We start from the raw sequence: 15,761 nt of genomic DNA, 5'->3' as shown, positions 1-15,761 counted from the left end.
GACACAGTAAGTGTGATGGCCTGAGGCAGGAGTGTGCCTGGAGCATAGAGCAGTCGTGAGAAGGCCAGTGTGGAGGTGAGAGAGCAGGAAGAGAAGCTAGACACGAGACCAAAAACATAAATGGAACCGGGGGCTGGCTTGCATTTTAACAGGCTCACTCTGTCTTAACATCAACCTGAAGCAAAGAGATACTGGGTACGGTACCTTGCCCATCAACTGGCCTAATTTCAACTTTTTATAAACATGAATCTATGTAGCTATTTTTGTTTGGTGTTTCACCTCTACGCAGTCTATAGTACATTCTTCTGCTGAAGACTCTCACACACATACACACACACACTACAACGTCAGTTTGGGTATAAAAAGATACTAAAGATCTCTGGTTGAAAACAGCAGAGAGAATACAGGTCGATTTCCTCTTCCTCACTTCCATTCTAGCCACACTGGCCTCCTTTCTGTTACTCAGGCACTAGAAGCCTCCTTCTACCTCGGAACCTTTATACTTGTTTCTTGATGAATTCCCCTAGATGGCCCTCACTTCCTCAGGTCTTTACTAAGATAAACACCTTCCCATTTTCTTCAGGTCTCCCCCCAGATAATACCACCTCACTGAGGCCTTCTCCCCGTGTAAGCCGCAACAATCCCAACACACCCCTGCCCCATTCCCTCATTTATTTTCTCTAACACGCTTACCACTATCTGATGTACTGTACATTTTTACTTTTTTTTTTGTCTGTCTCTCTGCCCAGAATACAAGTCCCAGAAGAATTTTTGTCCCTTTTATCACTGCTTTACCTCCAGTACTTAGAACATGGCCTGGCAAACGTTAGATACTCAAAAAATGTGTACAGAATGAATAAACAGCTCTGTGAAGGAAGGGCTGGTGTGGAAACGCCAAGGGACACTCGAAACACTGAAGAAGCTGCTGTGGTGGGATGGAAGTGAGGAAAGACGAAGGCTGCAAAACGAGGCTGGAGAAGCAGGGCCACATCATGAAGGGTTGGGGAGCCATATTAGGAACTTTTTATTTTATCCTTTTAGCAACAAGAGACCATTAAAAGGTTCTCTTATGGGCAAAATGGTATTTTGGATACTAGGTGGAGTATGAAATCTTGGTAGGCAGTGGTGAAGGCAGGGGGCAAAGAGCCAGCGGCAGTCGAACTCTGCTCTAATATAAGAACCACTGCACCTAACAGACCAATATAATAGCAGCAAGAGCATCTTGCACATTCAAACACATGCAGAGGAGCACAAAAATTTGTCAGGACTTTAAATAGATAAACTACAAAAGATGAGTTAGTAGCATCTATTATGCTCCACTGTAACCACTAGTTGGTTGATGATCACCCCACCCCCAAGAGTCTATATAAAGACCATATAATAATAAAAGTACCAACAGTAATAATAATGGGATCACTATCTATTAGGCGCTATTCTAACATAAACGTGCAATAACTCATTTACCCTCAACAGGACCATGTGCAGTAGGTACTTTATTATCTCTATTTTACATATAAAGAGGGTGAGGTACCGAAAGACAAAGGAACTTGCCCAAGGTCACATTACTAGGAAGTGGCAAGCTGGCTCCAAAATCAACATTCTTAGTCACCGATTATGCTGCCTTGACCTTATACGTATCTCTCATTTTTCTTTGTTTTCCCAACACCTAATACACAGCATAGCACATAAATCCTTAATAAATGTTTAATGAAATAAACAAATACATACTTTTTATGGCTCTGTTTTTGTCTTTCTCTAATTCAACGGCTTCTTTGGCCTTCCCCTCATCTATGTCTTCTCGTACAGACCTATCCCCCAAGCTTAACAAAAATATTCTTGCTCTTTCACTGCTAGGTCAAACAGGGTCTCTACTTAGGCACCTGGGGAGTCAGAAAACCTGCCTTCTTGGTTTCAACAGACATCCTCATTCTTAGCACACCATGTTAGAAATGCCTGTTTTAACCAAGAATGTATCTACTTGGGTGGTCTAACTGCATCAAAGACAGCCTGACTCTTTAGAAAACATTTTTCTTTTTTCTTTTCCTGTGAATGTTTATTCTACATGGGCAGCTGTTTTTCTGAGTTGGATAAAGCAAGACCTCCTTTTCTCAGATAATTTCCAAAAAGCATCTTGGAATTTCATGCAAAATATTAAAATTAATAAATAAAATTTAAATAATCAAAATTAAACATTCAGATAGACAGATGCTCTAATGGCTTTTATAAACATAAAGGCAGATGCTTCTCTGTGTCCCCAAACCTAGACTTCTGAATCTGCATATTCTGAGTTTTACTCACTAAATTATCTGGAAGGAGTTACCACTTCCCAGGAGTGAGGAAACATGAGAAGAAAACAAAAAGGGAGAAGAAAGGAAGAAAAGCAAATAGTGTTACTCTCTAATAGGAATGCTGCTTTACCATTACTTAGTCATTGTTTCCATTGCTTCCCACTTAAAAATTATAAATTCATAATAGTATATAATTAAGTTGCTTTACTCAATTCACAATGAGTTCTGAAAGAGGTAACAATTTAAAAGGTTCATCTGTTAAAATTTAAAAAACAAAATTCATGCTGTCATATATGAATGCATATAAAAGCATAACTTGTCATATCCAAAGAAATGACTGCAGATAAAGGAGATAAAACATTTTTCACGACTCTTAATAGCCAAGCCCAGAAAAAGAAATAACATTCAAAATGCCAAATGTGATTGTTCTATATACCTAACTCTAAGAACTTGAGTACAGACATATATATACTTTGAAAAAAAAATTTACTGATACAACAAAACTCCACATTAAAAAAATTTATATTCACAAATCTCTCACACTGACATGTCCTCAGAACCAATTTAAATTCTAGTAGTTCACAGGATTTACAAGGCAATTTTTTCAGAAGACAGAGAAGTTTTACCATTATAACAAAAATGTTACCTGAGGGAGGGCACCGTAATTCCATATATAACCCTTGTGAGGAAAGATATTTGCCACGTAGCGAAGCTTGCCATCCTTTACATCTTGCTTAATGGGATTCAATGGCTCCTCCGTGGCAATCTAAGCAGGTCATGGAAAAAAGAGGGGTGGGGAATAAGAAACGATTAATCCTATATTCAAATAGTATTTTTTAAATCTGCCATTATCAGACTAAGTATTCATAATCCAACTTACTGATCAAAGACACTTTAAAATAAATTAAGCCAGTTCTTGTTTCTAATTTACTGTTCTGTATTAAAAAAAACTGTCTGGAAAAGAAACATCAGACTATATTTTTAGGCACTCTATTACTTATGAACTCATTATTTCTAACACAAATAAGAAAGCTTATTGAAACGGCAAGAGGATAAGGATTAATCAACTTCCTCTTTGTTACTAATCTCGGACTTTCTACCATCAATCTTATAATAAAGTTAACCTAAAGATTTTCACCAAGTGATTTCATTTCAAAGTTACCTTTCAATCAAACATATCCAAATTGCCATGCAAAAAGAAAAAAAAAAACTATCCTATAAAGTAAATAAAAAATAACTGAAGCCATGTTTGAATGAATAAACACTGCTTAAATTAGGCAGAATCTCACAGAATCTTGATCCTATACCCAAGTGAGGTAGAGAGTAGCCAGAATGATAAAACATTGTATTTAAAGCAAGAACAAAAGAAGAATCTAATATCTTTACTTTTTCCTATTAAAATATTAACAACAACAACAAAATACTACCAGGACTTGGTGAAGTTACTGACAATCCTCCAAATATAAAATCTCAGAAATATATACTGACGTAACAATCCTTAAACACTTGAAATAATACTTGCCATCACATCCAAAGTTGTAGGGGAAGGCTTAAATAACTAAACAAACTAAGTACCATAAATCAAATTTCATTCGGAACTATAAAGGATCTTACCTAACTGAAGATGAAATCATAAAATTCTGAAAAGCAAAAGGGAAGTTCTTGATAGGTTCATGTCTCATGGAAAAACTTAAAAAAAAAAAAAAAAAAGCTAACCAGGGGAAGAGCAGATGCTCTTAGAAAGTGCTCAGAAACCAAGTTGGCCAGCAAAATGCTTTCATTCCTAGTAGACTAAAATAAAATCTAAAGGAAAATTAAGTCCTTAGAAACCAAAATTATCATCAGCCCCAGATAATATGTTTCAGTTGTGTCTATGAACAAAATACATCTCAGAATCTATTTAAGAAAATCTTGAAAATATTTGTCATTTTCAAAGACAGAGGAGTCAAGGAAAATTAAATAAATACGTGTATAACAAACTAGGGAGGCAAAAATGGAAAACATTTTCTTTAAAGTATAAATTCAGCTTTGAATAATATTTTCCTTTTTGAAATTAGATTCAAAATAAGTTCACAAGAATGTTTTCCATTGCTTTAATTATAAAGAAGTTTGTCAACCATCCCAATTTCAAAATATTATGGCAAACAACTTGAAACCAAGTTTTTATATCATTATTATCATTTCCATTTGATATTAATAGGATATATCCATACCTCCATTTTAGCATTTGTCCACCGAGGTACTTCTACAACCATATTAAACAAATTCTGCAATTTAAAAAAACAACAAAGAAAAAACATTTAAAATTTTGCCTTCCTTTATCTTTTCACTTATCTCCTGCATGAGAATGCTTTAGTCTTTTTCCCACAAAAAATGTCAAGCGTCTGCATCATATGTCTGCCTATGCCTTAAATTCCTTCTAAAAAATTATAGAAGTTGTTTAAAACACAACAGAATTTAAACCTGATCGTGTCACTTGCCCACTACTGTACAGTGTTAGGAGTTGCTACATTTCTGGAAATACCTTTGCAGGGTAGTGAAAGAACCAGAATGGAGCCAGGAAACTTTTATTTTCCAGCTAAAATAGGAGTGAGAGCTGAATGTGTCACTTTTCCAGTCTACAAAGTAAGTGTGATAATCTCCTTCCTCACCCCACACAAGGTTGTTGTGAAGATGAATTACATATTTTAAATGAAAATACAGACAATTATGAAGTATTTTTAAAATTATAAAACAATATTTAAATCCAAGTTATTATGATATAATATAAAATTAAGGCTACTGGTATAGGTAGTTGTAAAGCTTACAAAGAGTTTTAAAGCTTAGCTTGCATATCTAGTGATCTCTGGTTCCCTAAAGTTATAAAAGGACCACTGCTTCTTTTTAGCATTTCTGAACTTTGCACAGTACTTAAAACAAAGGAGACTCTACATCAGTGATGGGTAAAAATAATTTCCTACAGTAACGGCCTCACAAAGAGAAAGTCTTACAGGTAAAGTTGACTTGTATGCCATTCTGATATCAGTAACCAACAACTTATCAAAGCAATGGTTTAAAACAGTCCTACTCCAAGTGTGGTCACGGACCAGGGCTAATCTGTAATCTGACTGTTACTGGTTCATTTAGAAACATTTATAACAATCTGACAGAGTACTTTTTATGACTGTTGAACCTAATAATAAAAATTTGGCACTTGAATTACACTTTTCTAATAATTCATTTTGATTGTATTTTTTTAAAGTATCAGTTCACAACAGATTAGAAGTAAACAAAAAAACTGTCCTTCACCACAGATCATTTGAGAAGCAGTGATTAAATATACTTATTCTCAACTGTGTCACACAGCAAAATCACCTGGAGAGCTGTAACCGAGTAAAAAAAAAAGAAAAAGATTTTTAGAGCCCCATCTCCTACATATTTGAATTCAATGGTTCGCAGGTGGAGCCAGGGCACTGCTTATTTTTAAAAGCATTCCAAGCAATTTTCATATGCAGCCAGAGTTGAGAACCTCTGGTTTAAAGCACTGGTAAACAATATCTGGAGCTTCCTTAGTGAAACATGAATGCTATTAATTCAAAGAATGCCATTTATACAATTAAATATAAATCAAGCCACAAAAATAATGATGGTTTTTAAGTTCTTCTAGATAAGACTAAAGTTTACCAGTGACAAAACTGCATACTCATAACGAGATAAGGAACAAAGCTGAGAATGAATTCTCAACAATTGCTCCTTAGAAGTATGTCTCATACCTATCTTAGCAACCTTATACACAGGCCTGCTGTTATGTTTCATTTTCTATGCTCTTTCATGAGGTACCCCAGCACCTGTTTAAATATGTCTGAAGTAGCTGTTAAAAAGAAAAACCTAAGGAAATGACAGATGTTCACATAATTTATTCATCCCTGAAAGTCTGGCTATAAGAGAACAAATGCATGCAGATGAATACTCAGAGGTGACAGAGAAGACAAAGCTAGTGACAATCCTTTTACACAAGGACACCTACCAAAAGCACTCACGGAGACTTGAATTACACCAAAAGAACAATGGATCAGGTTTGAATTTTACGCCTACAAACTACACTCTCCCTCATCATTTGTTTCTGATCACTAGGAGTGTATTTCCAGCCTGTTTTTCTTCTCTCTGGCTAAAATGCATACGACCTGTAATTTTTTAAAGCCAATGTTAGTCTGGTTATCCTAGGATTAGTGTTAATTACAAACCAAAAATGGCCTGCTGCAATTTATTAGAAAATCACAAGGATACAAGGGGACACATTTCAAATTCAGAAAGTTGAGTATGGGTCAGGGGCATTTACTTCCTCCTTCAGTTCTTTTCTTTCTATTATTCCCTTCTATTTTTATTGCAGGGGGAAAAAAAAAAGATGAAAAAGCAGTCAGTAGATTTTATATACTTGGGGACAAAAATGAGAGGAAATCACCCTTCTATCCTCTTTCTCTTAAAATATCAAATAAACTTTGGATTTGACACTAAAAGCAAAGGCAACAAAAGCAAAAATAAATAAATGGGAATACATTAAACTAAAAATCCTGCACAGCAAAGAAAACCATCAACAAAATGAAAAGGCAACCAATGGAATGGAAGAAAATAAGTCGTAAATCTGTTAAGGGGTTAATATACAAAATACATAAAGAAATCATGTAACTCAACAGCAAAAAACCAATCCGATTAAAAAATGGGCACAGGTCTTGAATAGACACTTTTCCAAAGAAGACATACAGATGGCCAGCATCACTAACCATCAGGGAAATGCAAATCAAACCCACTATGAGATAGATGCTCATTGCCTGTTAGAATGACTATCATCAAAAAGACAAGAAATAACAAGTATTGGCAAGGATGTGGAGAAAAGGGAACACTTGTGCACTGTTGGTGGGAATGTAAATTGGTGCAGCCTCAATGGAAAACAGTATGGAGGTTCCTCAAAAAATTGAAAATAGAACTACCATATAACCCAGAAATCCCACTTTGGGATATATATCCAAAAAAAAAATGAAAACAGGATACTGAGCAGCTATTTACACTCCTGTGCCCATTACAGCATTATTCACAATAGTCAAGACACGGAAACAACCTAAATGCCTGTCAACGAATGAATGAATAAAGATGTTGTATACATACAAGGGAATATTATTCAACCATGAGAAGGAAATCTTGCCCTTTGTGACAGGAGGGATGAACCTGGAAGGTATTATGCTCACTGAAATAAGCCAGAAGGAGAAAGACAAATACTGCATGGCATCACTTATATGTGGGATCTTAAAAATTTTTTAAAGCCGAATTCATATAAAGAGAGTAGAAAAGTGGTTGCCAGGGCCTAGGGGGTGGGGGAAATACGAGAGAATTTAAAAAAACAAAATACAAAAAAACCCTCAAATCAGGTAGTCTCTGACACACAAACTATGTAACTAAGAATTAAATGTTAAGTTGGCTGTGTGTACTCAGAATACATTTCTCCCACTGAAACAACTGTTTCCAGTTTAACATTTGAAGTCTCTAGGAATCTATAAAGACTTGAGCCCCTGAATGTCTATTCACCCAACATCTAGAGCAATGGTTCTCAAACTTCAGGTGCATAGGATGCCCTGGAACACTTGTTAAACATGTAGACTAGCCAGTCCCCAGCAAGCAGAGATTCTCATTTAGTAGATATGGAATGCACCAGGAATCAGAAATTTTAACAAGGGCCCTAAGCAGTTCCAATGCAGATGGCTTAGGACCATTTTGACAAACGCCAGTTTAGGAAAATACAAGATGGAGGGCAGGCAAAGGTGACAGGAATTCAACAGCCCCACAGCTATGTTTGGAAGTGGATTCAAAGGCTGGGGTCATAAGTTTCAGCCAGATGAGAGACTAGATAGCAGTAAGGTTGGAAAGGGAAAAGAAGGCTAAGGAAGTGGCAGGAAAAGCTGCCTGGAAACAGCAAGATATAAAGGTATCAACAGCAAGAAATGGGATGATCGTAAGTCAAGAAATATGTCAAATGTGCTGATCCTAAGCCCAGAAATATTAAAAGCTTGACAGTCACATACTTGAAAGATTGATTTAGAATGTATTTATTTTAGCATATAGTTGGTATAACTTTTTTTTTTTCTTCTCTACCCCCAAAAGAGTTGTTCCTGGATCCTAGAATAGTCAGATTCATAAACATAAAGTAGAATAGTGGTTAGGGGCTGCATGGAAGCGGGAATGGAGAGCTTTTGCGTAATGGGTACAGAGTTTCAGTCTGGGAGGATGAAAAAGTTCTGGAGATGGATGGTGGTGATGGTTGCACAACATGCTAAAGTACTTAATGTCACTTAAAGTATACTTAAAAAGTGTACAATAAATAAAATGCTAAGTGTAATGTCACTTAAAGTATACTTAAAAAGTGTACAATAAATAAAATGCTAAGTGTTATGTTACGTATATTTTACCACAAGGGAAAAAAAGTAAAATGGTAATATTGTCCCTAGCTGCCTTAAAGAGTTACTAGAAGCAGAAAAACATCAGAATGCACACAAAAGTTTTGCAAGGGAGAATAATTCAGAATCATTTTACAAATGCAAACTATCATCAAGGTCTTTAAAAGACAATGTGAGACACACAAATAAAAACCTTTAGATATACCTCATATTCATCATTTCGTGCTCTCTTTGTAGGAATGCCATTTTCCTATAAAAGAAAAGATGGTTATCAGAGAAATTCAATTCAAAAATACAATGAGGTACCACCTCACACTGGTCAGAATGGCCATCATCATAAAGCCTACAAATAATAAATGCTAGAGAGAGTGTGGAAAAATGGGAACCCTCCTACACTGTTGGTGGGAATGTAAATTGATGCAGCCAATATGGAGGACAGTATGGAGGTGCCTTAAAAAACTAAAAATAGAGCTGCCATACGATCCAGCAATCCTATTCCTGGGCATATATACAGAAAAGACAAAAACTCTAATTCGAAAAGATACATGCACCCCAATGTTCATAGCGGCACTATTTACAATAGCCAAGACATGGAAGCAACCTAAATGTTCATCAACAGATGAATGGATAAAGAAGATGTGGTATATACATATAATGGAATGTTACTCAGCCATAAAAAAGAATGAAATAATACCATTTGCAGCAACATGGATGGAACGAGAGATCATGATACTAAGTGAAGACAGACAGACAGAGAGAGACAAATACCATATGGTATCACTTACATGTGGCATCTAAAAAAATGATACAAAAGAACTTATTTACAAAACAGAAGTAGACTCACAGTGATAGAAAACAAACTTATGGCTACCACAAGGGAAAGAGGAGGAGGGATAAATTGGGAATTTGGGATTAACAGATACACACTACTATACATAAAATAGATAAACAACAAGGACCTACTCTATAGCACAGGGAACTATATTCAATATCTTGTAATAACCTATAATGGAACAGAATCTGAAAAAGAATATATATATATTGTGTGTTTGTGTGTGTGTATACATATAAAACTGAATCACTTTGCTGTACACCTGAATCACTGTAAATTAACTATACTTCAATTTAAAAAAGAAAGTATTTATGATTGTGATATTTCACGAAAGAATACAGCTGCATTGACTGCAGAGCAATGAAAATATGCCTATTGAATAAACACTCCACTACAGAGGCTTCCAGGAACCTGATTCAACAGAGAATCCACCAAATGCCCACTTCATTTTTCTCTCAGCATTTGCATCCCCAGTGCATGAGCATCAGAGTGTTTCACAAAACAAATTACCAGAAAAGCTACATCTCTTTCAAGTATACTTTCCTAGTTTTTATAAAACAAGCAAAGGCTCTGTTCAGTCTTTAAGGAAAGACTGGCAGTTTCCAGTGACTATGCTTAAAACAGTCATTTCATTATTGAAATGAAACTTCAGGGAGTACGACTAACAAGCCATGAAAGTACCCGGCTGCACCTCCTGCCTGTGATTTCCACCAAGGTGTGATTACTATGCCTCCATCAAGCACTTTTAAATTAAGAGTGTATGGTGGGTTGAGAAGAAAAATTATGCCAGTCACAAATGCTCACACATTATATGTAACTTTTACACACCAAAACAACTAGTGGAGGAAACAAAAACTAACAGAAAAACAATTATTCCAAGCCGGCCCGGAAACATTATTCCTGTTCCTAAAATACCACCACCCAAAGTATAAGGTGCAACCATTCTACCCACTAGGACTGGGAACCAGGGAAACCTATTTACATAACCACTGTGTGTACCAGTCTCCAAAAGGCCCAGAATTCACCAGTATAGCCTGTTATACTTTGTCCTGCCCTATCCTCAATTTTTCATAACCCCAAATCTCATGTTCCCCAAAACCCATCCTCCTTAGGCAGAATATTATGCCCACTGGGATGTTTAAAGCCCACTCTTTGTTCCACCTCCACCCCTACCTACTACATGATTCCTCCAAATATTATTATTGTCATTGTTACTGTGATCAGGTATAAAGATTTTGTCACAGTACACCTGAAGCAGCACCCACCAGTCACTCCTACCCTCCTTACCCTATTCTAGTTTTCGAGCACATAACATTATCGGATTGACTTGTTTATTTTCCGGTTGTTAGTCTCCTCCGGCTGAGTGGGAACTATATTCACCTTATTTACCACTGCAACTCTAGTGCTTGGAATACTGTCAGGCTCCTAATAAGCATGCAATAACTGTTTACTGAATGAATAAGTCTATGAATAAATAAATAGATGAATGCACGCACTTTTGGCCAAAATCAAAGAGAATTTTTGGGAGACGTGAGATATCTAGGTTGGACAGCTCACTGGCCACAACAAAACAAAACACATGGACACACACACATACACATACACACATTCACACACACACACAGTACTGTGGAGTTCTTTCTGCCCTCTCATTGGTTTCTTTCTCTCTCCAGATTACATGACTCCTTGTCCTGTAGCTGAATTCTCCTCGGAAGTAATGAGCTAGAAGAATTACACAAGAGCAGTTAAGATACAGGCTTTGTAGAAAAGGGTACCCCTGTTGCCGAGCATTCTTTTCCTCGCTCTTTCTGGGAAAATTATTTATAGAAAATTCTATAGACATTATAGGAAATGACTATAGTTTTAAATGTGTTTGTAAATAATAGTTTAGAATAAAATACCTTTCCTTTTGCTTTTTTTTTTTTTTTACTATATCAAGTCACCATCACCTATTGTCTTCTTGACCTCAAACCTGCTATCATTTAAAATAAAGCCTGAAGAAATGTTTAAAAAAAAAAAAAAAAGATACAGTCTGTGGAGTTAGAGCACCTAAGTTCAAATCTCACCTCCACAGCAAACTAGATTTGTGACCATGCGCAAGGTACTTAACCTCATTAACAAAATAAGGATGATAATAGTAGCCCGGCACATTTTGAAATAATGCAAGTCAAGCTCTGGGCACAGTGCTTGCCTAAGCACTACAAACACTCAATAAATCTTTGCTATTATTCTCCCCGCTGCCACTGTTATGGACAGTCCAGCCCTGTGAAGGGCTGCAAGACAGCATAAGTCCTACTCCAGAGTTCCAGAACCTTTGGATGATGCCTGAAATTCAGCCCCTGAGGTAACACCAAAAAGGTCAAACCAGCCTTGCATCTGAAGCAGCTTCCCACTTCTTCACTGGCCTCTGCCCTCACACTCATCTCCCCACAGTTCTAGAAAACTCCACCCCACTAACTAGCCCCATATAATCTCAACCAGGAACATAGTCCTGGTTAACTTACTTAACAGATGAAGTCAGCCAATTGTTGTAACTACTCAGATTTCAAGAAAAGAACTTCCAACGTCATGGTGACTACTAACATCCACTGCCAATTATGCCATCTCGCCAGCTAGTCAGGAGAGTCCTCGGAAGGCTCCAATATTCCGAGCCCCTCTTAGTTCCACCTTCAGCAGCAGATCTCCCTCTGACCTGACTTACATCCCTTCCACCCTCACACCTGTCAAGTAATTTTAGGTTCTAAAAGAATAACTATTCAAAGACTACAATCTTCCCAACTTTATCTTTCTAGCATCTGTCTCGTAGAGTAGTTAAAGAGCATGAACTCTGTGGTCAGAAATGCTAGTTCAAAACCTGGTTCTGGCACTTACCAGCTGCATGACCTTAGACAAGTCAATAACATGCCTTCGGCTCCGGTGTCCTTAGAGATGATAATAGCAACTCATAAGGATTAAATAAAATGTCATATGTTCACATGGTGGCTAGCAAACAAAATAATTCACAAATGTTATTACTTCTACTACTACTGTTACTACTACTTAAAATAAGCCTCTTGTTAACCTCTTAAATTCTATACCTTAAATCTTTATTTCTGACCAAATTCTAAGCTTTATCGACTACTAACATCTCTTTCTCCTCAAGTCCTCCTGGAAGAATCCTATTCTTATCCAAATTCGAATTCACGAAGGAGGCTTATAATCCTGTTATGATAACTCTGTTGCCCTTCTCAGCTTCCGACCACATTCTTTCCTTTCAAGATGCTTCCAAAAAGCATTTTATGGTGATACAAGAAGTACATATTTTCATGCCCCAAACAAGTTAAAACAATACCTCTTCAGAGTCCGCCTTCAGAGGAATATCATGAAAGGGGGAAATGTAGTGACCAGCTACATTCTCTGCAAAGGAAAATAAACAAAAACACAGAATTAAAGCAATGGACTACCTTGTTCTTTAGAGCAATTATGCTCTTACCCACTTTTAAATTTTAAACACGTTTTTAATGTTTTTTTTCAAAATTAACCTTAACTCCCAATTTAAAGTTTAATTCAACTTTTAAAACTTGCTCCAATCTGATGACGAAAGAGAAAAACAGTAGTCCCCCCTTATCTTCGGGGGATACATTCCAAGACCCCAATGGATGCCTGAAGCTGTGGATAGTAACCCTACATGTTTTTTTTTTTTTTCCTATACACACATACCTATGATAAAGTTTAATTTATAAATTAGGCACAGTAAGAGAATATCCGAATTGCCAGCATCACTACTCTTGCGCTTTGGGGCCATTATTAAGGAAAATAAGGGTTACCTGAACACAAGCTCTGTGGTACCTGGGCAGTGGGTCTGACAACCGAGATATCTACTAAGGCTGGACAAAGGTATGACTCATGCCCAGGACAGGGACAAGGCAGGACAAAACAGAACAGCACCAGATTTCCACTACTCAGAACAGTGTGGCACACAATTTAAAACTTATGAAATATTTACTTCTGGAATTTTCCATTTAATATATTCAGACCACATATGACCAAGGGTAATTGAAACTGTGAAAAGCAAAACCACAGACAAGTGGGACTGCTGTACACACCAAATCAACCATATTTGAGTTGCTGAAACCATTTACTTATTCCTGTGGCTTAAACATCCAAAGCAAAATATGTCTAAATTAGACAAAAACCCCAAATATGAAAAATCTTACTTCCGAAAAGAGACTGATTAATAAGTGAAATGGACTAAAACTGATGTCAATTTTCCCAAGAGAAACTTAGCAATAGAATTCCTAATTTCCACCTACAATTTACATGAACAAAGGATTAAAGGTCCTACCAAATTAAAAGAAACGAATCATTTGTTCCACTCAAATTGATAAGGATGCTAATATTAAGGTAAGCTTAAAACAAAAATTTCAATAACAGAAACTATTTTATCCTCATTGCATACTGAAATGTATATATAAAATACCTTTAAAAGTATATATTATTTAAACAAAATACAATAACCCAATGCATACTTTTGCTGGAATGAATGTTTCTAAAAGCTGGGCTTAATACAGCCATAGAAAATTTTCACTTGCAATTTCTTAAGTCAGGGTATGTTTTACCTCTGGCCTGCTACTTCTTTGGTATAATTTTCAAATTCAGACTTTAAAAATATCTTAATAAATAAAATGAGGACTGGCTGACACTCCAGTAGCAATGAGTATACCTAGCACCCAAATCTTGGCTTCTAAATACCATTCTCCAATGAAAAGAACTAGGGCTTCTTGAAGAATGGGCTGATTCTAAGGCTGGGGCAAAGAATATACAAGATGAGCCTGGAATATCCTGTACTACCAGAAACGAACCAAGTGCTCAAAACAAAAGGCTGGAGGTATGTCAAAGGGAAATGGAGCCAACCTGAAAGAGTTCCCAAAGGCCAAAGCTGGAACAAGTTGAGTGACAAAATAAATAATGGGTATGGGCAAACCTTGGAGATACTGTGGGCTTGGTTTCAGACCACTGTAATAAAGTGAATATCACAATGAGGCAAGTCACACAAATTTTTGGTTTCACAGTGCATATAAAAGTTATGTTTACATTACACTGTAGTCTTCTAAGTGTGCAACAATATTATATCTTAAAAAACAATATATATACCTTAATTAAAAAATACTTTATTGCTAAAAAAACACCAACCATCATCTGAGCCTTCAGTGAGTCGTACTGGTAAAACCAAAGATCATTGATCACATATCACCATAACAAATATTGCAAGAACTATGAAAATGTGACACAGAGACACCGAATGAGCAAATGCCACTGGGAAGTGGCACCAACAGACTTGTACAACACAGTGTTGCCACAAAACTATTTGTAAATAACACAATATCTTCGAAGTACAACAAAGTGCAATAAAATAAGGTATGCCTGTATTGAATCATAACCCAAAGTATACAATAAATATACGTGAGTCCACAGTAATACAAATGATTGTATAAATAAATAAATGAGGGGTAAGAGACAAATCTTACTTTCAGAAAAATTCTAAACAATATATGTAGATGTCCTCCCCTCCAAGAAGTAAAGCTTACCCTGCCCCCCCAATTGTGGACTGGACTTAGTGGCTCACTTCCAAAGAATAGAGTATGGAAGGGGAAAAACATTTCAGTGCAGAACGCTTGACAAGCAGTACCCTTAACCAAGTGATCAAGGTTAATATCACCAGTCATGTTCATAGCATGTACCTCCTGATATGCCACGATGAGAAGGGTACTTCACTTCTGTCGCACACTTCCCCCAAACCCAGAACTCCAGTCTCATCGTGAGAAAGACATCAGACACACCCAAACTGAGGGACATTCTACAAAATACCTAACCAATACTGTTCATAAATTTCAAGGTCATTAGAAAACAAAAAACAAGGAACGACTGAGAAGTTGTCAGATTAGAGGAGACTAAGGAAATATAATGACTAAATGCAATGTGGTACCCTGAATTGGATCATGGGACAGAAAAGTGACATTAGTGGAAAAACCAGTGACACCCAAATAGAACGTGGAGTTGAGTTAATAGTATGTACCAACGTTGGTTTCTTAGCTTTGACAAATGTACAGTGGTAATGAAAGATGTTAACGTTAGGGAAAACGTGGTAAGAGATATACTGGAATTCTGTACTACTGTTGCAACCTTGCCAGATCTAAAACTATTCCAAAATAAAGTTTATTTAAATAAACAAACGGA

General features: G+C 36.5%; 1 protein-coding gene across 8 annotated transcripts in view; it reads right to left on the bottom strand.

Annotated features, from left to right (window-relative positions):
- PPA2 (inorganic pyrophosphatase 2) overlaps positions 1-15,761 on the bottom strand; it is an 84,115-nt gene that overhangs the window by 55,003 nt on the left and 13,351 nt on the right. For 3 of the 8 annotated variants that reach the window (XM_060299124.2, XM_030864145.3, XM_030864147.3), the window contains 4 exons: positions 12,877-12,941; positions 8,919-8,963; positions 4,502-4,555; positions 2,935-3,054 (listed from right to left, as the gene is read on the bottom strand). In XM_060299124.2, the coding sequence (XP_060155107.1) occupies positions 2,935-3,054; positions 4,502-4,555; positions 8,919-8,963; positions 12,877-12,941 (284 nt within the window). Of the gene's footprint in view, positions 1-2,934; positions 3,055-4,501; positions 4,556-8,918; positions 8,964-11,166; positions 12,942-15,761 lie in introns of those variants that run through there. The other 5 variants (XM_030864146.3, XM_030864148.3, XM_060299125.2 and 2 more) reach the window with 4 other exon arrangements.

Source organism: Globicephala melas, chromosome 5 (genome assembly GCF_963455315.2).
Source record: "Globicephala melas chromosome 5, mGloMel1.2, whole genome shotgun sequence".
In the NCBI taxonomy this organism is placed as follows: Eukaryota; Metazoa; Chordata; class Mammalia; order Artiodactyla; family Delphinidae; genus Globicephala; species Globicephala melas.
The sequence above is the reverse complement of the archived record's forward strand: the minus strand, read 5'-3'. Positions and strand labels throughout refer to the sequence as shown.